The sequence below is a fragment of the Calypte anna genome, chromosome Z (assembly GCF_003957555.1).
Source record: "Calypte anna isolate BGI_N300 chromosome Z, bCalAnn1_v1.p, whole genome shotgun sequence".
NCBI lineage: Eukaryota > Metazoa > Chordata > Aves > Apodiformes > Trochilidae > Calypte > Calypte anna.
The window spans coordinates 13,668,133-13,694,841 of NC_044274.1; the positions used below are offsets into that span (position 1 = coordinate 13,668,133).

A 26,709-nucleotide genomic window follows, 5' to 3' on the forward strand; every position below is an offset into this window, starting at 1 on the left:
TTTTAATTACTAAATTAAGACACTTCTAAAAAACAAACTCAATATATACTTACATTGCCCCAATGCCAATTTTCATTACGATACACCCATTAAAAGAAAAAGAAGACAGCTAAGAATGAGAAACAGATAGTGAGAAGACGTGAAAAGAAAGAGTTTTAAAGATGAAAAATATGTAAAATTGTAAAAAATGCTATAAAGCAAAACATCATCATATGATAAAAATGTATAAGACATTTTCAAACCCTTTACCTGTATGTTATTAGTGGATGAAGTGGAATAAACTCTGCTGGTCCAAATTCCACAGAGCAGCCAGAAGTAATCAGAGTCAGCATTTCACCCATACATGTCAATAAAATCAAAGATCCACGTTTTAACATACAAGCCAAGAAAAGGCTATCAGGAGTCCAGCTCATATCAACAACCCAGTAAGATCTAAATTGGAGAAGAAAGAGTATTTTTTTACTGTCACATTTCTGTATCAAAAGTTAAAAAGAAACAAAAACAACAGAAAGCCCCTATAGCATAAAACCAAAAAACCCACAATACCAGCAGAATTAACAGCAATTACTGACCTGATAAACTTGGATGGCACCTTGCTATTCCTGCTACTACAGCCTTTAAGGCTACCCGAAACAGTTACACAATTCAATGTATTTAAAAACAAAATCTGAGTTGCCTAGGAAAAAAAAAATGTAAAGAAATCATATATGTTTGCATCAAAATATTATTACTATAAAAATAATTAAATAATTTCTATTAGCATGTTATGCATTATATTTTGTGTATTGAAAACATTTCTAGAGATAAAAGTGACATTGCACTTGAATACTTATTTCTTTATAGAGTATATAATGTCTATACCTATTTCTACATCTGAAAAACAAAGATTACTATGTAGTCAATATTTTAATATAACTTTTTCTAAAATCTTCAAAATAATTCAAGATCACCCTTCTGTTGCCTTGTTAGTGAATAGCAACTGGAGCTTTGAAGGACTGCACCATCTCATCCTTGTACACTAAATTAGTTGGTCCATATTCCCTGTCATCATTGTAACTAAAAAGTACATTAGAATTTGTCCTCTGAGTCATGAGAGGGAATAATGTTATGAAGTGGGACTACAACCTCTAATAGCTGATAGCCTGAGGTCTGACTGAGAGTCATTCAGAACCTTTCAAGCTACAATGCAGTAACTGAAATTAATGTCTTTACAATTGTATCTAAATAGAAATTGCAGCAAAGCTTACATGGATTTCTTAACAATACCATTAAAAATGTACAGGTTGTACAAGAATTTTTTAGCAATGTATATCAGTGTGAAAATAATTACAGACATCAATGCTGAAAAATCAGTCTGAAAAATGTGTTATTAAATTGTTAACCACCCCTTTCACACTGAACTACTAGCTTAAATAAGAGCTATCTATCATTCATACCTTTGGATCAATTTGATTAACAGCCACTGCAAGGAGAAATCCATCTCTTGCAAATGCACACAGCAAAGCTCCTCTTGACTTCACAGACACACATCGAGGAACCAAATCAACAAGAGAACAAGTCTGCTGTACCCAGTGGATCTGGTATGGAAAAGAACTGAATACCAAAAGAAAGACAATATTCAGTTGTGCTGAAAGATTAATATACAGTAAAAAAACAAAGGAAAGATTACACATAAAAAAAATCCACCTATTTTCCTTCAAAAACTGGACAAATTAAAAGTATTGTGTATTTATTTACACGTGTGTTTTTTACATGTATTTATTTTTTTATGTATTTACATGTATTTATTTTACATGTATTTATTTTTTATTTTTTTACATGTATTTATTTACATGTATTTATTTTACATGGGACAGGGATATGGGCTATACACATAGAACATGCAAATAAATATAGATGCCTGTTGTATGCTGAGAGAGTTGGGACAATTCAGCCTTGAGAAGAGAAGGCTCCAGGGAGACCTTAAAGTTGCCTTCTAGCACATGAAAGAGGCCTACAGGACATCACCAGAGAGGGTTGTGATAGGACAAGGGGAAATGCTTTTAAACTGAAAAAGCATAGATTTAGGCTAAATATTTGGAAGAAATTCTTCAGCCATGAGGGCAGTAAGATACTGGAATAGGTTGTCTAGGGAAGTTTTTGATGCCCTCCTCCCCAGAGAAGTTTAAGGCCAGGATGGATGAAGCCTTGTGCAAGCTGGCCCAGTGGAAGGTGTCCCTGTCTGTGCAGGGGGTTCGGAAAAGAAACAGACCATGCAAACAGAAGCAGATTCTTGTAAACATAGTTTAACTGGACACCAATGTAAACATGGTCAAGCACAGCTCTGAATCCTAGCTCCAAAGCATTTCATAATAAAAAACTTTCTCCTAAACTAATGTAACTTCAAATATCCTTGAACTTACCTAACATATTTAAAGCTATTTTCAGGCCACTGTAGAGACAAAAATGTGAGCACCAAACATTCTCCAGAGTAAAACACAAAGGAACATAAACAGCGATCACCAAGTATCTGGAGAAAAAAAGCAACTCACAATCAAAACCAGAATGAACTCAAAAACCTGGGCAGGCACAATTTTCTCCTTAATTATTTATACATTTAGATAAATCGCTAATACAATTTAGATTAAATAACATCACGTGTTCATTCCCATATATATATGAGCTGGTAGGAAGAATAGGGGGCTAGGTAAACTTTGTATCTGATCAAAGATACATTGTCATTTAACCTTTCAAACTGAACAACTAAAGAGGCCAACAGTTACTCTCAAAATTTACTGTAGCTTCTGTGGCTCTCATTTACTTAAGAGAGTAAATGACTTTAGGGATTAGTTTTTACCTCGTTTTGTATAAAAGCAGCATGCACTCCAATTTCCTTCTCTTCAGTAGAAGGCAACATGACCGATTCATGAGACAGAATTCGTGTCCAACGCCCAGAAGAAGAATTTTTGCAAGAGGATGTGTTTTCACGGTCTGTGCTCTCCCACAAAAAGACACATGCTGTAGGAGTAGTTAATAGTGCCTTTCTGCCATCTCCAGATACATACAAGTACAATCTCATTAAACACTCTGGGAAAAGAAAATAAAACACACAACAAACACAATACAGACATTAGACTTAAGGACAATAAGGACATTTGTCACGTATTAACTAGCACACAAATTATACAAATGCAAAACAATGGAAGAATGTAGCTTTTACTTGTGTAAAACATACAACGAAAACCACTCACACCCTAATCTGTTTTTCAAAAAACTAACTGAAAAAACCCACCTTCAGCTGCTGCAACTACTCTCTTAGACTCTTCGATTGCTGGCACAATTTTCAAGCAGTCCCGATCTTTATTCCAAAGAAACAGCTCTCCTGTTTTAAGCATTCCTGCCAACCAAGCACCTGTATTCATCAGGTAAGAGATGTTTTGAAGAACATTATTGTGAAGTACTTAAAATTACTTCCATTCCACCTTAGTCACAGTTCTGAAGCTCACATTGATCTGGCAGATCCTTTGGATATTCTGCCTTCCCAAACTGTTAAAACTACAAATAAAATAAAACAAGTTTGTAGTACACAAGACGTATACTTAACCATTTCTTGATGTTGTCAAAACAACTACATTTTTCAACAATGACTGCAGTCGAGGAATCTTCTTCTTTGTCTTCCCTGATGCCAAGTTAATTTCATTTATATGTCTATCATCTAGAAGAAATACAGCCTCCTTTTCCTGTTCAAAGAAAAAAGAACATATCATTTTTAGAAATGTCATTTTCCATGTAAGACTGCAAATTACTGCAGAGATAAAAATGTTAGGGGAAAAAAATAACAAAGATGTTGCCTCTGAAGTAACTACATTAACTTCATTTTTTGGTATGTGTGTTTTAGAGTATAACATCAGATCTAGCCTCAGACTATACTGCTTATGAATTTGGTTCACTGGTTCCAACCTATCAAACTAACTTTACAATCAGTATTAAAAAGTTTTTCAAAGCACCTCAGCTTTGAAATAACCTGAGAAATAATAACACAACAAATCAGACACTGCTTATCTCATCTTGTAATGTTTACTTCAGTCAGATTTTTGCCACTGGTTTCAACATAAGAAGAAACTGTTACCTATTCAAACCCAAGCCGTGTATGAGGAGAAAAAAGAATTTAGTCTCATCAAACAAGCTTAAAAAAGCATGTCTTGTAACAGATGCATGATAGAATGGGGAAAAACATTTGTTCATGATTTTGCAGCACTGTAATCTAAAAAAAGGTTATAAAAATCTAGAAACATCGAAACAACATCTCAAAAATGTGACTGGTGGCTTTTGGGGATTAAAAAAACAAAACAAACAACCCCCCCAAAACCCTCTCCGTTGTTTATCTGAGGAATTTCAAATCTCCAGCCCCAAATCAGTAAGACAGAAAATCAAGCCACTTGTTTCAGTAACTGCTAAAGCAGGGTACAATCGAATCACATCCCAAGACTTTTTTTAATCCACCCACCCCACTCTCCGTAAACAGAGAGCAAAGTTTTATGTAATTTAAAAACCTAACCTTGCAGAATTTTATTTAAACAGTTCTTTCCACTTACCTGTCCGATCCATGAGATGCGAGGCCACGGTTTTCTTTGCTTGATACACGTAGAGATGAGAACATCAAGCTTAACCTCCATTCTTACTAAAACCCTACGTAACCATTATAGAGAAAAGAAAATACTACTGGCTTCTCCACCTATCTTTAAAATAATTTGAAGAAACTTAAAAAAAAAAAAAAAAAAAAAAAAAAAAAAAAGAGAGAGAGAGAGAGAGAGAAAACGAAGTTGTGATGATTTTGCAGAGTGGTAGAAGACGGGAACGCAGACACAAACTCTTAACTACAGCAGCTTCCTGACAAACACAAACACAACTGACGGCTACCGCTATTCACAGACTGAAATATCCATAAGATCCATAATATCTGCGCCTCAGACCCCGCGGAAAGGGGGCAGGAAGGGGGCAGTCCCGCCCGGGAGCCACCTCAGGCCGCGGGGCGCAGAGCGCGGTACCCCGAACCCCGCAGTCCATCGGTCACAGCCGCCGGGCTGCTGAGGAGCGGTTCGGAGGAGTCACTCGGGGGGCTGCAGAGCAGTCAAAAAGAGGGAAAGTACGGGCAAACCGCTTCCCCTCCTGCGCGGGGAGAAAGGAGGCGACAGACTTCACCTCCCTCCCTCCGCCGAGCGCCATCCACAAGAATACCACCACCACTTTGTCCTGAGTCAGGGTGCAGACCACCCCCTCCGGCTATTTGCGTCCCGCAGGACACGCATAAAGGGAGAGGGTGCGTGCCCCAATCAATGCTCACCGCAATCAGCAGAACCACAGCACTGTTGGCCCGCCGCCTCGCACCGGAGCCCCGGCACCAGCCCCCGCCGGGCGCCGGCCGCAGCCCCAGGCCGCGCTCGCAGCCTGGCCCCACACGCTGTCGCCAACGGCCGCGAGTCAGGACAGTGCGCAGGCGCGGAGCCGCCTCTGCATGGGCGCTCGGCTGGCTGGCGGGAGGGAGGCTCCTCACAAGTCCCTAGAATCATAGAATTGGCTGGGTTGGAAGGGACCTCAGAGATCATCGAGTCCAACCCTTTTACCACCGTTGCGGTTGCTAGACCATGGCACTGAGTGCCACATCCAGCCTCTTTTTAAATATCTCGAGGGACGGAGAATCCACTACTTCCCTGGGCAGCCCATTCCAATGCTGGATCACTCTCTCCGTAAAGAAATTCTTTCTAATATCTAACCTAAACTTCCCCTGGCACAACTTAATACCATGCCCTCTTGTCTTGTTGAAAGTTGTTTGGCAAAAGAGCCCAACCCCCACCCGGCTACACCCTCCTTTTAGGTAGCTGTAGAGAGTGATGAGGTCTCCCCTGAGCCTCCTCTTCTTCAGGCTGAACAGCCCCAGCTCTCTCAGCCTCTCCTCATAGAGTCTGTGCTCAAGGGTCAGCTTGGTTGCCCTCCTTTGGACCTGCTCCAGCACCTCAATCTCCTTCCTAAACTGAGGGACTCAGAACTGGACACAGTACTCGAGGTGTGGCCTCACCAGGGCTGAGTACAGGGGCAGAATCACTTCCCTGGACCTGCTGGCGACGCTGTTCCTGATCCAGGCCAGGATGCCATTGGCCTTCTTGGCTACCTGGGCACACTGCTGGCTCATGATCAGCTTACTGCCAATCCAGACTCCCAGGTCCCTTTCTGCCTGGCTGCTCTCAGCCACTTTGTCCCCAGCCTGTAGTGCTGCATGGGGTTGTTGTGGCCAAAGTGCAGGACCCGGCCCTTGGCCGTGTTAAACCTCATCCCATTGGAATCAGCCCAACTCTCCAGTCTGTCCAGGTCCCTCTGCAGAGCCCTCCTGCCTTCCAGCTGAGGGCATTGGCTTCGCCTCTAGCGCTTCTCCTCCGAACCTGCCCAGGGCTTGGTAAGCCCGGTGGGAGTCTCATGCTTCTGGAGACAATTGGAGCGGGGATGAGTGCCGGTCCCTCCTCGGGAAGGGCGGCAGAGCGGGGACAAGAGGGCGCTGTGTCCTATAGGGTCCATATGGGACACACTGCATCGGTGGCAGGAGTCAGATGTGGGGGGATGAGTAAGAGTAGGTCCCCATCCAATACAGAAATTTCGTTAGTGTACAAGTAGGCTAAGCAGCCCGCCATCTGGTTCCATCACTTTGGAGTGATTGCTTTTAATTCTCTTATAGCAGCTATTCCCTCAAACTGGCTTTTGTTCCTCAAAGTGCTTCAGACCAAGTGCCTTTCTGCAGTCATGTAATGTAACCAGTCTCAATTCAGAATGAGTAACTGAGACAGAAAAAAACCCACTACCCAAAAAACCAAAAACACAACGAAAAAACCAGGCTCCTTGCTGGTCATTTTGTTAATGAGAAGCAGTTCACATTCATGTTGGTTACTTCCCTGTGACTGTCACCAGTTTTTTCAGTAACAGATCCCCCCTCTCCTCCGACCTCAGGTTTCCACATCCACATCCAAACTGAAAACTGGGAAGCAGAACCTGCCTTTTCTCTGCCAGCAAGTAGAGCAAGCACAATGAAAACAAAAGCCAGTGTCTACACTGAAATTACCTGTAATCATCTGAGTGAAAAAAGCAACTCGTGCAACACTTTAAAATACTCTTTGAAAAACTCGCAAAATTGCCACAACTTATTCTGTTAACTGGGAAAAAAAAAACAGTGCTGAAATTAAACTATGTTTGCTGTTTCAAAATCTTGTCATTTCTCCAGATCTGAAAATAGAAGTCTACATACCTAAATTATGAAATATGGCTCAATACAGCAGACTTTTATAAGAATATTAAAATTTAGAAAGAAAAGTTAAATACATCAGGCAAGACTTGGGATACCACTTGCATGATTAACAGAGGTGCAACATGAGCAGGGGAAATGTACCTGACATTCTGGCTGTGAAACATAATGATCAGAAGAAAATAACTTGTAAGGTCAAAAGATAGTATACTTTTGATAGAAAAATGAATATATTTTTTCCCAGGATATATAGCAGTTCCTCTATTTCAATATTTTCCTGAGAAGCGTCAACACTGGCAAAACAGAAAAGCCAATATTAAGATTTCCACTTAATTTTGATCTAAGAGGTAGTGTTTTAATACACACATTACCTCACTGACTGCATTCTCTCCCTGAAAATCATCAGAATATACCTGACAATTGACAGGGAAAATAAATTAATGACTTATTAATTATACTCTACAAAAAGAATCAAACAACTTTATTTAGCATAATAATAATCAGATCTGGTAGTAAAGGATACAGTTAAGTAACTTGCATGTAAATAAATATGTTGATACTTTTTTTCTTTTAACACCTGTGATTTAAGTGTCAAGTACTCATTTCTCAGAAAAACTCTACCATCATCAACCCTATGGGTATTGAGATATTTGCTTCCTTCCCCCATTAAAAATCTTTCCAAACTGTTATTTGGGAAACATTAACGACCAGTATCAAGTAGTAACTTCTTGTGCATGTTATGTAGAGTTTATGTTGCTGAATATATATACACAATGCATCGCAGTAAACAGAGACAAAATAAATCTCCTGGATGAGATTTTAAAATCTTAGGAAGCATGCATACAGGATGATGCACAGGCTTTGCCCCTTTTAAGGAACATATATATATATATATATAATTCAGTGCTTGTGTGTATGCAATGAAAGCAGAAATTACCTCTTGACTTCACTTGATTTTAACGAACACAACGTATTTATTAAAATGAATAGAACAGGAACAATAGTTTGATGAGCTTTTAATGAAGTTTTTCACTTGCATTACAAATTAGGTCACTAGTTCCAGCCCTTACATCCCCAAAACTTTGTTCGAAAGGCAGGCTGAGATAACAATTATCACAGCTATTGGAAGACCTGCCAATAAATTCATGCATCACTGCTCCCTGGTATGACCACATTTACAATCTGACTCGTCTACATGCACTTTTAAAATCATCTTGCCCTCTGCAGTTGTCATTTATTGTTTTGATACTTGTAAATCTGCTGTCGAGTAGGTTTTATATCCCCCTTTTCTCCATTACTTCATGTTAAGAAAAATAATTTCCAAATATTCTAGAATCCTCAAGAGAGAGATCACACAATGTATTTTATTTCAACAGTACAAAAAGAAGCATTCTATTGTTAAAAAACTTAGTAGTAGCAAAAGAAAACCCATGTCACATTTACATTGTTCAATTTGTAGATACCTCTAGAATAGCATGGATACAGGCCACGCAATTGGTAACTGCAGCAGGAGCTACAACTTTCCCAGAATTTCTGAGGATTTGTTCTTCCAGAGATTCAGTGCAGATATCATTTTATCTGAGCTAAAAATTCTACTGTTACAGAGTCAATCAGTGAACCCGTTCTAATTTAGCCTGTAGTGATTTAAAATTGCCAATAGTTGTCTGCACCGTTAGTGTTGGCCTCATGGACTGAAGTTCAACCAGGTAACAACTAACAGCATCCAAGCAAACATTTGTGAATCGTCTTCTGTAAAGAAAACACAGAATAATAACAAACTCCTTTTTGTTTCTGTATTTTATAATTAATCTGAAACAGAAAGTGAGCATTTTTTGAGTTTCAGCAGAATAACGTATCAGCAAGACATCTGTCAGGTACTTCTAGGTATTTACTATTTAGAAGAAATTTATTACTGAAATGTAATGCTTGTGGATGAGGTAAAATGGGAAAACAGAAGAATTTTGCTAATTATCTACTATTAGAACACTGCTGTTCCATTCCTTATAAGGAGTTGCAAATTGTTGCAAAAATTTACAAAATAATCTCAGTTCCTCATGAATCTTAAGAGAAATGGAGCAAATTATATTTATTGAAGTAGTTTACAGGGAAGATGCTACAAGTTTCTATCACCTGGTTTTCAATTAAGAGTCTCAGTAATGACTGCAAAGAACGAAGTAGTAAATTCACTTGAAAGACAAGAAAAAAAGCTTGGAGGGTTGCTGAAGTAGACTGCTCTAGGATATTTTATGTCTTTCACTATTTTTTCAGCTACAATTGCCTTTCTTACCTCGGAAGTACTCTGCCTGGATCATGTACATATCCTGATAACAACACATGAATACACTCCAGTAAGTGTAAAGGCTTTTTCATTCTATTCCAGTATGGATCCTAGGAAAAAAATTACATGATGTTAAGGAAACAAATATTAAGGAGACAAAAAAAATGTAAAAAGCATGTGTCAGTACACACGAAGTGCCAACTGTGGCAATTACCCATTGTAGCAAAAATGTAAGAGAAATGGGAATTCCATCTTCACCTGTATCAGGACTATATATTTAAGTTGTATTTTTATAAATTAGCAGATTTTAATCACTAATAGAAAACAAATAAAATCAACGTATTCAAAATATGCTGTTCCTTCTGCAACACAACAATTCTAATCCTATTTAGTCCTAAATCAGATGTGAGTGAAGTAGAATGATTGACAAGTTTCCTTGTGCTTTAGAATTGACATGAATAAAATCAACACAGAGAAAAAAAGCCATGTTGTGAGCCTTTGAGTAAAAGTGAAGACCAAAAGATAAAGTCGGTATTCTGACGTATCACAACTTACATTATTGTATGTTTCCCACTAAAAACAGACCTGTAGTTTAAAACAAAACTTGTATTTTGTGGCTATTTTTCTTACCCGTGCTTTAAACAACTGGTCATATACTTCCAGCAGACTTGGCAATGGCACTCCAATTTCTTGCATGGTGTATGTAACAAAACTTACATCCCAGTTCAAAGCGCAGACCTGTTGTTCTAGGAACTGCACTAAAAAATCTGGAAGACAAAAATAATGGCACATGTAGGTTCCAAAATGTTAATGGGAGTCTAGCAAAGAAAAGCATTTGAAAGTGATTTAGTCCAAGTTTAATTTTCTGTCTTCCATGCAGCTGGTACTTTCCTTCTGTGAAGCACATAACCTCTTCCCCCAGTCTGCACTGAAGAAAGGACATTTAAATGTCCTCCTGCCTCCAAAAACAGCATTTAGCTTTCAGCAATGCATGATGGATTATTCATACTTTTTTACAGTTCTGCCATGGACTATGCTGTTAATAAAAGTTCTTAAAGTTTTATTTCCGCACAAAAGAACACATTATTCTTTCATTTGCTAGAATAGACAGAAATGGTGTTGCATCTCTTATCATGTTGGAGTGTCAGTAACAATTAACAATATATTGTTCACTAATCAATGTTCTCACACAATGTTTTAGTATTATAAGAGAAAATACAGTGCTGAACAACATACTCCTCTCCCTTTTTTTTTTGTTTTTTCCCCTCTTATTATAAACAAACTTCACCACATGTTAAATATAGGATCTGCACAGCTATCTAAAAATAACTGTTGCTGTCTTCTAAGCTTAATTTCTGGTTAAATTAAATTCTTGTAGATCACTGCAGGGTTTGTGATGATCGGATTTTGCTGTGTTTACAAAGTTAAGAGGCCAAGAGGAATTCTATTTCCAATTTTTGTCAAGCAAAAGCACTGTATTAATGAGCAAGTATTACAATAGTTCTGTTCCTAATTTCCTAGACAAAAACTGAGAAATACAACTCAACTTCCCTCATGCTCAACTCCATCACTACAGACAGGTGAATTATTTTTTTTTTTTTTTGCTTCAGCTATAGCAGAAAAAAGTCAAAAATATCTACAAGGAATTATGCATCGCAAGCATGTAACTATGTATTACAAAATTATCAAGGTTCTTTCCTTTTGGCTGAAAAAAAAAAAAAAAAAAGAGATATTTCTTAGTGAAAACTTTTTCTTTTAGGAGACCCATTAATGCAAAGCCTATGTTTATTTACAATGCAGGCTACCAACTTGCCTAAAGGAAAGTATCGAGGTGTGCCAGCATATATTTTTCCAAGCAGCACCATCTTCAGACTAAGTGCTTGCATTCGATCAGCAGGGCTCAGGGACACACTGTCACTCAACTCTGAAAGTGAAAAGAAAAACTTTAGAGAGCACTTCCTTTCTTGCAGTTCCACATTTACACACAACTACACCCACATACTTGAAACTTACTACTAAACATAGCAGAATCCTACACTATTGCCAATGCAACATCAGCACATTTAAGTAAAACTGTGTTTTCTGGTGGGTATGCAGATATATTCCACATATACACCACATATACACATATATACCACATGGTAAAAGGCAAGGCAGATTATTACAGCTCAATGTCACACTACTTTCTTCTACATAAACGGATACATATAAAATATATAGATCACTACTTTCTTCTATAGACTTTCACATCCTGGAAGATAGTTTAATATTTGTTGTAATAAATTTAACATTTTAATCATAACTGCCTAATAGTGAAACCTTCAAACTGGTATTCACTGGTATTCGATGTTCATAATTGCATCTGAGAACAAAAGAAGGACTGGAAGGACTTCTAATATTGTTTGGAATGTGATTATTCAAGCCACACATGTAATACATTCCAACGTATCTGTAAAAACATTACCTTTGTGCCTTTAGGCACACAAACCATTATCAGTTAACTACTTGGACATACCAGTAACAGCACACAGTCAGTCTTAAAAACTTTAATTTTATCATTTGCCTCTTGTTCTAGCTTGTACCACTCCCTGTCCATTAAGACCTACCTTTCTCAATGATTTCTTGCCAGAGAGTTTGCACCAAGATAGGATCAGAATGACCTGCACAATGTATAATTGCAAGCTTACACTCCGACAGCTTGAAAGGGTCAGCAAATTCTCCATACAGCTGGAAAAAGAAAGTTACACTTTACATTTCAAGTAGGATAATTAGAAAAATTTAAAACCAGCTTTTATTTATTTTGTATGCTAGACAAACTAGTAAATGTGTAACTGAACTTACTTGAAATAATGGTTGTTGAACGCTAAACTGATTTTTTAAATTTAGTTTTGCTTCTTAAATACAATTCTAAATTTCATATGAAGTTAAAATTAATACTGTTTATTTTCTAACAGTTTTTCCAATTAATGAAGAAACAGAGATCTAATAAAGAATATAAATACATTCAAGAAATTCAACTACTAAAGATTGAAGTAATACCAGACTACAGAAGATGGTCTAGGGTAACAGACATTCTTACACAAGGAATGCCAAACCACTTCTCTGTTACTTTTCCTACTCAACACTGGAACACTCTTTGCAAAACATTTTTTTTCCCTGCAAATGTGGTAAACTGACTTGAAACAAAGAAATCTTAATCACCTTGGTTATATCCATGAGCTCAGCATCAAGCTGGGAGATTGCATCTTGCACTGAAGTATGATGGGAATACTGACGTTGTAATGTTTCTTGTATTTGAAGCTGGATCCTTGCCACCTTGTTTAAAAAGAATTAATTATTTTAAGACTGGATTAATGTAGTCGAATACCAAGAATACAACCAGAATTCATTTTAACTTATCCAAATGTAGAAAAGTTACTCGCTCACTCCTCAGTCTCCTATGGACTGAACAAATTTGCTATACTAGGAAGAAAGCACAGAAAACTGTTTCTACAGAACTGATAATTAAAATGTCACATGTCAAGGAGAATAAGAGAATTAATGCATTTACAGCGTAATTTTTTTGTCCTTACTTCCATTTTCTCTTCTAGTTCATGTAGGAATTCACCATCTGCAGCTATAGAAGATATGGCAGTGGAACTTTTGGCACTCAAAATGGCACGTGCAATGTATTCAAGACGTTGCTGAAGAGAAATTTCTGTGCTGCAAAACAAATATTAAAATAAAAATTTTTTAGAATTATTTATCTTCTAACTAGACTCTAGGAATTAGTATGGAACTTCTGATTTTATTAAATCATGCGGGACACTATCCAGCTATCTAATCCTAACTGACCCAACTAGGGTCAGTTCTAGTGTACTTCTCAATCCACTGTTTTACAGTTCCACTATCTCACTGTAAAATGCTGTAAGAATTTCTATATGACCACTTAATAAATGGTACTTAAGCCAGGAAACACACTGTAAACTAAGGTATAGTATATAAAATACAGTATCTTTCCAATTACTGCCTAGATTTAAAATTAATATATTCCATCAATTAATTTATTGTTTTTCTAGCAAACATCCTTGGCACTGGCTTTTTCTTGAAATGCATACATGTAAGGTTTCAATTTCAGTTTCTTTGTTTTTTGCCCAATTACCTCACTATATGCAATAGATGACACATAATGCATACCTATGCAGGTCAGCCAACTTAGCCAAGACTCTGGCTGCATTGCTAAAATTTCTGTTCTTTTCAAAGTATCTCCACAGCAAATCCATGTAACGGACTTTGTTTTGGTCAATCTTGGTCATCCGCACAAGGTAGGGTTCCAAAAAGGGAGCAGTAACCTGCAGAAGTTGTAAAGATAACACTTACATTCTTGCTCTCTGCTCTTTTTTAAAGCATCAACATAACTACAACTAACACTTCTGGTTCAGTGGAACTCTCCAACAAATTAATTCCTTGTGTAGAGAGATGAGCTCACCTGCAGCAATTTGTCTGCCAAGTCAACTTGAATCAACCAGTTGTAAAGTGCAATACTGAAGAGTTCATCTGTTGAACGCTGAGCCAGCTTTAGCATTTGTTCAAACTAATGAAGAAAAGGACAAAATTGTTATTGCAGAAGTGGCTTTGTAACACCAAGCACTCCTTAGTTTCACATTATTTGCATGTCATTTCTATGAACACTTTGTACCAGTTATGACAAATCTTGACTTTCATCTACTTTTCTAACTTACTCCATGTTTTAAAAAAAAATAAACTCTACAGCCCTTCAAATCACACTGTCTTCTGGAACGAAGTCATGACATTTTTGTGAGTTTCTTACATGATGTCCTGCTTCTTCATTGCTTAGCATGTTGGGGTCAGATGACAGTAGTGGAGGACCTGGCTTTTTGGGTACACTAGGAGACTGAGGAGCAGCTTTACTTTGATTCACTAACTCTTGAAGGGTGTCAGTGATACACTTGTAGCTGTTCAACCTGTAAACAGAGCAGAAGAAAATAAAACCCTCACAATTTTCATTGCACCTTTCTATAAAATGCTCTTCTCAAATCTAGATACTGTACATCACAGATTATTGCCAGCTACTTGTCACAATCTAGTTTGTTTTTTTAACAAGTACTTCTGTAATGTTCAAATCATGACATTGTCTATACCAGTTCACCTTCTGTTCCAGATTAAACTGCTGTGATATCAAGGAAAGCATGCTGGTAAAAACATCTACATTGTTTCCCTTACCATAAAGTGCATTTTTTGTCATTACCCTGAATATCTCCCTTCCACAAAAGCTTTTTCAGTCACACGAAACAAAGCACCTCATGTAATGGTAATAATGTATCCTTAAAAACTTGCCTTTCTTGAAAAGCCTGGAATCCAGCAACATCTTCTTCTGGTTCTCCATTTTTATAGAAATGAAGGCCAAGACCTTGGGGGTCTTTCTTCTCAGCAGCTGTAAGAGAGAGTTCTACTACTCCCTCATAGAAACGTACTGGAAAAAAAAAAAACCACAAGTAACACCACTCAGTATTGTAGCAAATCTATGACAAGATGGTAAGTGACATTAAACACTTCTAGTAAGCAAGAAAGAATAAATCTTACTCACTCTGGTCTGTATTTTAGAAAGCTTTATGGCTATACCTAACCCATGAGATTATAACCAAGTCTGAAGTTACAGATTTGTACTGAAGCTGAAATCTTGACTGTTAAAACATTTGTATCTACACATAGATGATGTGCTAACTTCCATCACACAAAGCAGGATTCAGAATCACCTTTCAAACAGTATATATGATACAAAACCTTACCTATAAAACAATCATTTACCCTCCAGCTCAACAATTTGTGCAATATAAATATAACATGTATGAATATATAACCACATATATGAAAAAAATGGACACTGTACTGTGAGAATATTTTTATACAGATTTGGGGGGTTTAGCTGGTTGGTGAAATCTATAAAGGCTTTTAAAAGAACTCATTATAAAACAGCATTCTAAAAAGCTACTGAATAAAACAAATTAAAAAAAAAGATGGCTCTAAAAGGATATTAGAGAAACTATTTACCAGGATGTCAGGTTATTGCTTCTTACCTTGCCTATACTGTGCACAAACATTAGCAAGGTCTACTTGATTGCTGATCTTCTGGTACTCTTTCAGTGACTCTCTTAGCATCTTCTCTTTTTCCATTTTGCTTTGAGCCTGTCGAGACCGCTGAAGCAGTTCATTTGCCTAAAGACACATAACAGGAAAACAAATTATTCACATGAATACATTACTAATGGATCATGGATTGCTGTAAGTTAATGAGTTATTATTCCAAATGTCAAAGATGAAATAGTAGAAATATCATCCTCTCTTGTTACTTGGTAACATGCTTCCAGTAGAAAGACTGTACGGCAGCAGGAGAGAGAAGATCTTGAGACTTAAAACATCTCTCTCCCTTCACCAGTTACATTTTACAGATTTATTTGAAGAGCTCAGTTCTTAAACACAATTATCTTTCCACAAATTCCATGAAAGCTGGCAATAGACAGAAAAATCAACATCAAGAAGAGTTTGATTAAACTCTATAGAAGCGGTAAAGACCCAATTATCACTACAAATCACTGAAAATGCTTCAAAACAATGATCACGATTGTCAACATTAATCAGCTACAACACACAAATATGTGGGAATTTCATTATCTCCTGTGCTCCTGAAACTACTTAATTACAATGATTTACACGCTGCCCAATTTATTTCATTTGAACATGTCTGAAAGTTGTGTTTTGGTGCTGTAAAATATGGAAGTGCACTTACCTTGGAACACACAGCATCATCAGTGCTATAAAGAAGAGGGCAGATATCTTGCAAATGGGCAATGATGCCATCCACAGCAGCATTATCTCTGATGTAACAGTTTATCAGAGAAGCAATGAGTGCTCCAGTCAGCTCTCTGTCTCTAATTACCAAATCTTTGAAAGCAGTAATCTTTAGATGTTCTTGAAGTTCCTGAAGATAGATAGAATTTCTTTAGTTTGCTGTAGTTTTTGCTTTATTCTGTTTATTAACCTTACAATTTTACAGCAAATAAAAACATACAAAACAATGACTGAAGTGTAGAGCACAGAGATACATTATTTAAAAGACACACGATGTAGCAAAATGGAAGTAACAAATAAAACCCTATTGATGAAAGCACTAGACCCTTGGTGGCCGAAGGACAGCAAGAACTTCTTTTAGATCAGTTTTTCTCAGATCTCTGAGTAAGAAAGGAATTTGCACTTCTTACTTCACAGGGTGTTGTCAGGTTGCAAAATGAGTGTATCAGGTTTTAATAATGGAACCATCTGCGTACAGTCATAGATTTAAACAAAAGAGGAATTTTAACAGTTTAAGGTCTGTGCTATCTATGCTTTTTTATACTATATTACATGCAAGGTTATTAATTTTTTTTAATTGTTAGGAATATTTGCATGCAGAATTGCCAGTAGTGTCTATGGATGATCTCTAGCAGCATAAAAATACCATTACAAAAACTACTGAAGAAAGAGGAAAAGCTTATACTTGTTAAACAGTTAACTTTTTGTTCAACACAAGAGAAAAGCTACCTGTATTAGAAATTATTCCAGCTCCTCAAACTGAGAGAAGAGCTTCAGTGCCTGGGCATTTGTAAAATTTAAATAGAGTTCCCTTTATAAACAAAGAAAACAACTTTTCAGATAATCAAGTACTAGGACAGAATGCCTAATATTGAAATTAATAGGTTCTTCATGGGATGGATGAAAATCCAGCATCAGCCAGGGGTACACAGCATAGCGTGTATGGTACCCACACCACAGTTCTGCAAGTTTTCTTCTTTAAAACCATGGAGAGGCTGAAAGAACCTGCTTTGTTAAGCCTGGAGAAAGCTCAGCAGGCAGTGTGTAGGATCACACTAACATCTATGGAAAGGTGTAAAGAAGGCAAAGCCATACTCTTCTCAGTAGTATCCAATGACACGACATGACACAATGACCAAAAGCTGAAGCAAAGGAAAATACATGTGAACATAAGAAAAATCCCTATTACTCTGGAGGTGGTTGAACACTGAAATCAGTTGCACAGGCAGGCTGTAGATTTATATGTCTTACTGGACACAGGAATGTGTGACTTGTTCTAGTTGACCCTGCCTTGAGCAGAGGGGGCAGATAAATCTCCAGCCAATTTTTCCAACCTTAGCCATTCTGTGAGACCCTTCAGACCCCTACCTACAAAAAGTGGAATGGTTTGTGGCCCTACAGTTCTACAGCTCTCCACTGTAAATTTTTACCAACACTAAAGCAGAGTGAATTCCTCTCAGCTGGAGAACACAGCCCTATTCTTTCCAGCACGTTTTGCAGAGCATGATGAACATGTAAACCTGTTATAAATCAATAAAAATAGCGTAGAACCTGTTGCTAGTGACACATCCAACTTACTAAAATTGAGCTCAATACTGTCAGTCTCTTAAAAAAGAATCTTACCTTTTGAAGCTCACCTACAACAACACTGAACTGGTGCTCACAGAGCAGCTTCCACAAAGCTAATGCTTGGCAGGTTTTGCGAACAAGCTGCTGGATGCCTTGAAGTGAATTCTTCTCAGTTAGCTGTGCCTCAGCTGACAAAGCAAATAAAATGTCAGTAAGTAACTATTTTACATGTTTAAAATAAGGGTGTAAATTGAGGTTTTACAATCTCCTTAAATTTCCAATTATTTTTTTTCATTCCGTTCTTGATTCATGCTGTCTAACTGTCCTTCAAGGTAAGTGCCATGTTAACATTTGCCCAAAACGAATACCATCTGTTAACATTTATTTCAATCTATGCATCACAGGAGCAGTACTTCCTGAAAAGATGCATGGTTTTGTCTAAGTGATTGTGTAAGGATTTATATATCAAAGTAAAATTTTTGCTTGTGTTTTTTCATAAATAGTTGTTATAAATGTATTTACAGTGAACATAAAAAAATAAAAATAAACCCACACATATTCCCTTTTCACTTGATTACATGCATTTGCTTTCAGAAAGAACAATTACAACTTCGGTGAACATTGTCTACAATATCTTTAAAGTAACAACTATTCTGAAAATCAGTAACATTTAAATGGAGTATGATGTATTATATTCACTGAAAGAACAATATGGACATAATTATTACAGAGGTAGAACATACCTGTAAGAATTTATATCTTTACTTTTGAGTGGTTACAGTTTAATAAGGCAGCAATAACTATATTATATCATTCCATAATCCAAAAGTTTATGGGCTTTGGAATGCATAAAAATGAAAAAACCAACTATTAAATGTTTACTAAAGTCTAGACTTTTTAAAAACAATTTACACTGACACTAATGAAAGTGAGCTATACAGTACAAAAAATGAAAAATTAAAACCCAGGATTACACTCACAACCACCTTTAATTCTGTATTATACATCGGCAACTTTCCAACTTCATTGCAAGTCCTGGGCAAAAGCTACATTATAGCAGAACATAAGCTCAAGTGAGCTGTGTGACAGGCTTCTTTTCTAAACAAAGTTTCATAGACATTTCAGTGACTAGCTTTGGCAACCTTCATTACAGTATTAATTTTTAATAGGACAACATATTAATTTGTCCTGCAAATTGCTTAACAATTGTTATGCTGCAAATCTAAATGAGTGTGCAGCAACTAAGTATTGTAACAAGGAGATGAAAATCTTATGAAATATGGAGAGCATTAAGATGAAAAAAACCCCAAAAAGTCAGGTAAGCACACAAAGAAATCTCTGGTTTTGCATTTCAAGATTGTCTGAATGGGGAAAATAGGTTGAAGAGGACTAATCGACACAGTATTGGGAACTGAATTACTTGTACGAGAAATTTCAAAGTGCTTTCAAGTTCAAGTACTTTTATTTTAGCTTAATAAACCGAGTAATACAGCTTAGTTTTGTGGTGGCTCGACGCCAGTAGATATTACTGTGCTGAAATTCAGATTCTGTTCAGAGAGGTTCTCTTTGTGGGCTGCTTTAATTAGTGGTAATAGTAAAGCTTTCAATATCAAACAAAAAAGTAACAGCTGCGACTTGTAACAAATAAAGCCTCTTGCCACAGGCAAACTAAAGTTTGGAATGTTTCTTTGGCTAGATTTGAGTTTTAATCTCTAGTACAGTCATACATAAACGGTATTTTCACACTAATGTCACTGCAGAAGCTGTATGGTATGGAAGAAAAAGCAAGGTGCCAGCAAAGTTTCCAAGCTACGGTACTTTATCTGAAGGACTTATTACCACGTCTGTCATATTGACTCATCTGTCATATTGACTCATGTCAATTTTGTACAGAAAAGTCATTTTTATCCAGAAAAAGAACAAGAACAGTGAGAGATGCAACATCCAAATTCACTATTCCCTGATTTTTCCAGTTCAAAAGTAATTACACACCATGATATTTCCTCTGGAGTTCTTGCTGGACTTGTTGAGAACTTCCACTGTCTGGCCGCATGAAACCCAGGAGCCTCTGTTGTAGATTGGCTGGTGTGCTGAAACTGCAGTTCCAAAACAGAAGGAGATGCTGTAAGATTACAAATACTAAATCTTCTAAAAGCCAAAACATAACAACTCATTTTTAATATCCAAGAAGTTGAAGCTGGAGACACAAGCTCTAACGCAATTTTAGCAGATATTCACAGTATAACTGGACATTAAATACCACTGTAAATTTAGCACAATAAATTATACCTTGGGTTTCCAAGGGCTCCTGCTGTAGCAAACTGTGAATTTCTATACAGAAATTCTTGTAAACCTTTTAGTTCTTGCAGTACACGTTCCAGCACATGGGATGGAACACTGCTCTCAACCTGCAAAAGAAAGCAGATTTCTTTATGAAAAGTTTCAGAACTTTTTTATTTTAATTTACAGTTTTAAGATAAAGCTACTATAAAGACAAGCACAAAAACAGTAAGGTAAATAAACAGCATAAAAGTAATGGTACAATAGAACACCACATTATTATACCACAGTCATTTAGGAGGCAACATATGAAGATATACAGCACTCAAGATGCTACTTTCTTTGCCCCTCTGATAACCATGTGAATTACTTTACTATTTCAAACTCTGAACTAAACCAGTGTTAGAGCACTGGTGATCCAGAGGGTAAAACTGTCAACGGTTTCCAGAGGTTCCCAGTTAACTTATAACTAGAGAAGCAAAGCTCATGAAACAGCTAATTTGCATTGAGAAAACTACTTAGTTCTGGGTTTTACTTTACTCAATCAAAAGATTGTTATTTTGATCATGCCTAAAAAGATGAAGTACTAAGATGTTAGACAGGAAGACAATGGAAATTTTGTATATCTTATTCTAACCAACTAAAACAGTTTATTTTTAGGTTTGTCTGGAGGACAAATGAAGAAAGGAAGTGTAGTCATTAAACATGAAGAAAACTGGACACTGCCAATTAACAGAGATCAAATTACAGTTCGGTTTCTTAAAAAGTAACATTCAAAATCATTAAAGAGATTTAAAATCTAGAATTACTCCCCAGGGAAGTGCATAGCACTTAAATGACAACGTCTTCTTCCTTATCAGTTTACTACTGGGAAGAGAAGCATGACAGGGCTTAGAGACATATAGCATACGGAACTTTAAAAAAAAATAAATTTAAAAAAAAAAAATAAATCTTTTACATACTGCAACAACTTCCCGATTACCACTTTTGAAAACTCTCTCCACAACTATACTGCCATCCCAAATATTTCTGTAAGAAAAAACAGTACTGTGTAAAAAACAAGTAATTTAAGAAAATATTTTCGCAGGTCTTCCATGTATAATTTCCTAAGAAAGAAAAGGTAAACGTTTTTCTTCAAGGTCTAAAATAGGTATTTATTTCAGATGAAAACTGAATACTCCAAGAAAATGGTAAGCTTTTTATATTACTGAATACTAAAGTTCGAAGTTTTAAAATTTTAATCAAGTTGGATGCTCTGAAATACTTTAAATATAATATAAAAATATAACAAATATAAAGAAATCTAATAAAATAAGGAAAATATTATTCTTTAGAAACACAGTGAAGGCAAACCAATTTCATAACAAAAATTTCTTTCATAACCAGCATGCAAAGAGATGACCAACATATGTAAAACTCTGGTTTTACAACATATGTAAAACTAACATGTAAAACAGAAGTCACCATCAACATAACAGCATCCTCTTTAGTCTTGCATCTTTGAGCATTCTGCTTAAAGCTTCTTCACAGAAATTACTTCAGGACAGAGGACTTTACTGTAGTATGTACTTCTGCATTTCTGTTTCATCCTATAGTAGGACTTTGAAACACACAGCTCATGTTTGAAAAAATATTTTCAGAGTTGAGCATATACTCGTGATTCCAGGGTGGATGTCTAAGCAACTTTTCTGTATGTTATTCACTGACTATGTTGCTATTATTATTATAGCTCTAAAAAGGACACTTATCAAGGGCTACTTCATAAAGGACATACAAATACACATAACTGATTTAAAATTTCAAAGTTATGACAGAATTCCCCACCCACAAGCATTAAGGGAAAGAAAAAACAGAATCCCTTTTTCACCTCACCCTATAATCCGAGCAAAGTATATGCAGATGCCATTGTGTCTTCCAGAAAATACTATCTCTGGACCCATCATTCCACTAATGGGTGTACCAGGGTGAGACATGGAATTTCCAGAAGAAAACAAAGGCATTGACATGGCAGGGAACTGTGAACCTAGAAAGAGTAAAAGAAAGCATATCTTACTCACTTGACTGCAAATAAAACCTAGTTGAAAAAAAAAAAATAAAACCAAAACCAAACAACCTCAATTTCACCAGCTATGGAAAATAAGGTGCTACCTTGCCCAGGTGTCAAAAAGCCAGGAGGAGGGTATGGACCATCACCAGTCCCAGGGGAACCTAAAATGGAAAAGAAATAAAGGTAAGTTTGTTAAAAAGGAGGGAGGGAAGGGGGTAAGGGGGGAAGACAACCCAAAATATAATCCATAAAACACCTCTGCAAAAGCAGCAAAGTTGTTAAATCAAATGGTTTAAAGTTAGAACCATTCCAACAGCTTTTATTTGTAATTAAATACCAAGCTGCACTAATTTCTTACACACTCAGCACTCTGTAAGTGAATCAAATGGAAATGCTTCTTTCATGTTATTAAGCATTTTCTTTCAGCATTCATGTTATTTATTTCACACTATCTTTTCTCTGAACAAAATACAATCCACTTCCTCATTTTTCACTTTCTGACCGCTACTATCCCTGATACGCACACCTACTGTCAATGCACTCACTTTCACCATTGCGATATTTTAAGAGAATACCAACTTTACCTTCAAAGCACTCAACTGAAAGAAGCTGATACTGTTACTCAAACACTGCAGTGACAATGTTAAATTGTAATATTTAGTCTGCTACTGCCATGGCCTCTTATTCAGCTATGAATACTCAGCACTTCTGCAGATTAAGTCTGAATACCTAAGACCTCAACATATGGGGAACATGTGTGGTCATCCACAAAAACCATGTACCATCGGCATGTAGAATCAGAGAAAGGGCAAGAAAACTGGCACTCTGAAGATCTGGCTCTTATCAAATTATCACTCTTGCCTTATTCACTACAACTCTTAACCTGGCTATACATAACAGTTCAAATGATAACAAAGTTCTTCATTAAACAGTGCAAATGCATTCTCAGAACACATTCTCTGGTACACCAAGCAAAGCACAAACTTACAGAAAAGTAGCATGCAAATGCATTCCTGGAATTTCAGTGAGACAAAGAAGGAACTACTTTCAAAATGTCTCGCATGTTAATGCTACACATTAATGTAATGTAGTTCTGCATGCAAAATTTCAAGGCAATTCTTTTCAGTTTCTGTCAGCACTGTCTGACCCACCACATGAGACACTGACAATATCAGACTTTTAATTTCACATGACAGTTCTCTACCCTTTGAGCAAATGGAGTAGGCAGTGGCAGGAGAATGATGCCATCTTCCACCCGGACCTGTCCCTAAAGCAAAATGGAAACACTTGCTTTGATACTATGTTTTAAAAGGCTTAAATTACTGCACATGATGAAAATAGCCAAACATTGCCTTAAACTTGGGAAAACCACACTTCTTTCTAGGAGTCATACTATTGATTACAGAGCTTCCTGTCATTTCCCCCACACCTTGCCCTCATTCTCAGTGTGCTCTTAGTACCTCTTCTCCCCATAGCTATTGTCATCTCTTAATTCAAATTTAATTTTACTGTCTTGTGCTTTGCATCAGCTCCTACCCACATTGCTACTGTTCCACACCATGAAGCTTGGAAAGTGATGCAAATAAGGGATTAAAAATAGCCACTCTTTTTAGTGCTTTCATATAAAGAATTCTGAAAAAGAGGACCTGATTTTCTAAAACTTCATCTCACCTTAGCATATCTTTCTTCAATACTTGTGAATTTAAATACATGCCAAAAAGCCTTCTGAAATGGAATTTCTTAACATCCTAGGCAATAATGTGTAAAATTAAATGCTTGCCAGATAAGGATATAGGATCTTGGATATTAATAAGTTACTGATTAAAAAAAATAATTATTTCAACAGATTAGGGGTTGAACTGCTGTATTGGTGGACAATAAGTTACCCAAGGGACAGCAATGTGTCCCTGTGGCCAAGAAGGCCAGTGGTATCCTGGGGTGTGTTAAGAAGTGTCCACCAGGTCAAGGGAAGTTCTCCTCCCTCTCTACTCTGCCCTAGTGAGACAACTGCATCCAGTTCTGGGCTCCTCAGTTCAAAAGGGACAGAAACATAGTAGAATCCAACAGAGGGCTACAAGGATGATCAGGGGACTGGAACATCTGTCTTACAAAGAAAGGCTGAGAGACCTGGGGCTGTTTACACCACAGAAAACTGAGATATCTTATTAATATTTATAAATTTCTGAAGGGTGGGTGGTGTCAGGAAGAAGGAGCCAGTCTCTTTCCAGTGGTGCACTGTGGTAGGATGAGGGGCAATGGACATAAACTGGAACACAGAAAGTTCTACCTCAATATGAGTAAAACCTTCTTTACTATAAGGGTGACAGAGCACTGGTACAGGCTGCCCAGAGAGATTGTGGAGTCTTCTCTAGACTTTCAAGAGCTGTCTGGATGTGTTTCTGTGTGACCTGCCCTAGGTGCTTCTGCTTTGGCAGAAGGGTTGGACTTGATCACCAGAGGTCCTTTCCAACACCTACCAGCCTATGATCTTTTGATTGATTTAATTCAGTAATTCAGAACTCTAACTTCATTATGATTTTAATGTTCTTAAAAGCTTAAGAGATCTGGAACTAATTAATACATCTTAAGAGACAACTTCCTGAAGCAACTGTAGAAATTTTAATAAAACTGAGTAAGTTTTACTTTAGAAAAAGTCCTCCACTCCAATAAACACCAAGTTCTGAGGAGAAAGAATAGACACTATTCTCATTTCTAGGTGGCATTGACAACACAAGCAGAAACCGAATGTTGAATCTAGAGCTTTCAAAGGCAGAAATCACTCCATACAACTAACCCATTTCTTGATGCAAGTTTTTCTTTTCTCCTCATAAGCATTATCTGCAGCGGTATGACAATGACATGGTAAGAAGATACTCTGCTGTAGCCACACAACCACCAACTAATCTTTGTAAAGTTCAAATGAAAATCTTGTTCTCTGGCTACTGAAGTTGTTCTGTCAGCAACAAAATGTATGTCTTCAACAAATCTTTAGAGATTATATGCAACATGCAGACATACTTTGAGGTCATATCTCATTAAATCCAAAAATAACTGAAGAGAAATGGAAGAAACTCTAATTAGTGCAGGGAAAATCAAGCACTACTTAAAAAAACCCCACAGGTACTTGTGAGAAGACAAAATACAAAATACTTAAGGAAAAAAAAACCCTGTCCAAAACCACAAAATGCTTGCTACTTACTGGCAGTAACTGGAGAACCTAAAATAGGTCCAACGTTGCTTGGAGGAGGCAGAGCCGACGGAAACCTCATTTGTGCTTCTCCACCATACCTGAAGTTTACATACACAGACAAAAATTCCTCACATTCCATACACAGTCCAGTTTTCATATCTTTTAGAATTAACAGTAAATATTGGAGTTCATTTAAAACAGGGGATAAAAATCCAGTGTACCTACCCAGAAATATACTCATTTTAAAACAATGCTCCCTGAGGCAGCAGGCTAAAGAGCTTGTGGTTATACTGATGCTGAGCATAATATTCAGAACAACATACAGAATTGAAACTTACCTGAAGAATGCTCGAGTAGCCCAGGCAGATACTTCTCTATCACATGCAGCATTAGAACAGGCCAAAATAAGGCACGTTGCACAGGCCTGATCCTCCTAAAGCATATGATATGGTTAGTGTGGCAGTTTGGAATAAGTTCATAGGAAGCATATAAAGATTACATGGCACAGTAACTAAACAGTAAACACTCTTTGCAACATTTTAATTAGAAGGCAAGAAAATGAGCTCTTCCCAGTTACAGACAGGAATGTGAATCACAGTGGGGCATCCTGCTGTAGCAGGTAAGCTTCTGTCACACATTTTTCAATCTCAGTATGATTACTGGTAGGAAACAACTTCCACGTCTGTCACCCAGTTATGACTAAGATTCATGCAAATTCTACAGAAATGTAAATTATAATTGTGTTTAAATAAAAAAGCCTCTACAAATAATGGTTTCCATATCCTAAAGGTATGCTAAAATATCACTTAATATGTCTTATCAAGACACAAGAGAATAGGTAACAGTGAACATGCACAACAAATACTAATCAGTACTAGTCAAATTAAAACTGCAATCCACAATAGCTTCCTTTCTGCTTATTATTTACCTTAAATAAAAAAATAGACCCTTTATACACATTTCTACCTCTCTTTAAAACGTAAAAAGATCTTGTAGAGGTAGAGAATTAATTTTTCATTAAATTCTTTCTCCCCTGCTCACAGATTTAATTCTTCCCTAAGGTAAGAACTGCATTGTACTTCTGCATACAAGACATAAGAATTTCAGGGAAAGTTATTTACACTTTTAAATAAAATTTTGATAAAATTTTATTATATTGTTATTTCACATTATACAATCTTGTATTATATAGACAATACAGCTGGAAAAACTAATCCTTTAATGTAATG

General features: G+C 36.8%; 2 protein-coding genes across 3 annotated transcripts in view; both read right to left on the reverse strand.

Annotated features, from left to right (window-relative positions):
• CPLANE1 (ciliogenesis and planar polarity effector 1) overlaps nt 1-4,655 on the reverse strand; it is a 61,440-nt gene extending 56,785 nt beyond the window's left edge. Inside the window, exons 1-8 of the mRNA XM_030468023.1 lie at nt 4,575-4,655; nt 3,584-3,719; nt 3,272-3,391; nt 2,837-3,066; nt 2,403-2,509; nt 1,437-1,593; nt 573-676; nt 250-432 (exon numbers count right to left, since the gene is read on the reverse strand). Coding sequence (XP_030323883.1) covers nt 250-432; nt 573-676; nt 1,437-1,593; nt 2,403-2,509; nt 2,837-3,066; nt 3,272-3,391; nt 3,584-3,719; nt 4,575-4,655 — 1,118 coding nt within the window. The remainder of the gene's footprint in view (nt 1-249; nt 433-572; nt 677-1,436; nt 1,594-2,402; nt 2,510-2,836; nt 3,067-3,271; nt 3,392-3,583; nt 3,720-4,574) is intronic.
• Nucleotides 4,656-8,266: 3,611 nt separating this feature from the next.
• NUP155 (nucleoporin 155) overlaps nt 8,267-26,709 on the reverse strand; it is a 28,282-nt gene continuing 9,839 nt past the window's right edge. The window contains exons 15-36 of one of the 2 annotated variants that reach the window (XM_030467781.1): nt 25,819-25,913; nt 25,490-25,578; nt 23,495-23,557; nt 22,392-22,451; nt 22,116-22,266; nt 21,206-21,272; nt 20,253-20,371; nt 19,956-20,059; nt 18,018-18,151; nt 16,333-16,524; nt 15,623-15,761; nt 14,883-15,018; nt 14,356-14,509; nt 14,014-14,118; nt 13,722-13,876; nt 13,118-13,247; nt 12,747-12,860; nt 12,152-12,272; nt 11,359-11,469; nt 10,176-10,312; nt 9,555-9,655; nt 8,267-9,016 (exon numbers count right to left, since the gene is read on the reverse strand). In XM_030467781.1, the coding sequence (XP_030323641.1) occupies nt 8,878-9,016; nt 9,555-9,655; nt 10,176-10,312; nt 11,359-11,469; nt 12,152-12,272; nt 12,747-12,860; nt 13,118-13,247; nt 13,722-13,876; nt 14,014-14,118; nt 14,356-14,509; nt 14,883-15,018; nt 15,623-15,761; nt 16,333-16,524; nt 18,018-18,151; nt 19,956-20,059; nt 20,253-20,371; nt 21,206-21,272; nt 22,116-22,266; nt 22,392-22,451; nt 23,495-23,557; nt 25,490-25,578; nt 25,819-25,913 (2,616 nt within the window). In that variant the 3' untranslated portion in view covers nt 8,267-8,877. The remainder of the gene's footprint in view (nt 9,017-9,554; nt 9,656-10,175; nt 10,313-11,358; nt 11,470-12,151; nt 12,273-12,746; nt 12,861-13,117; nt 13,248-13,721; nt 13,877-14,013; nt 14,119-14,355; nt 14,510-14,882; nt 15,019-15,622; nt 15,762-16,332; nt 16,525-18,017; nt 18,152-19,955; nt 20,060-20,252; nt 20,372-21,205; nt 21,273-22,115; nt 22,267-22,391; nt 22,452-23,494; nt 23,558-25,489; nt 25,579-25,818; nt 25,914-26,709) is intronic. The other variant, XM_030467782.1, reaches the window with a different exon arrangement.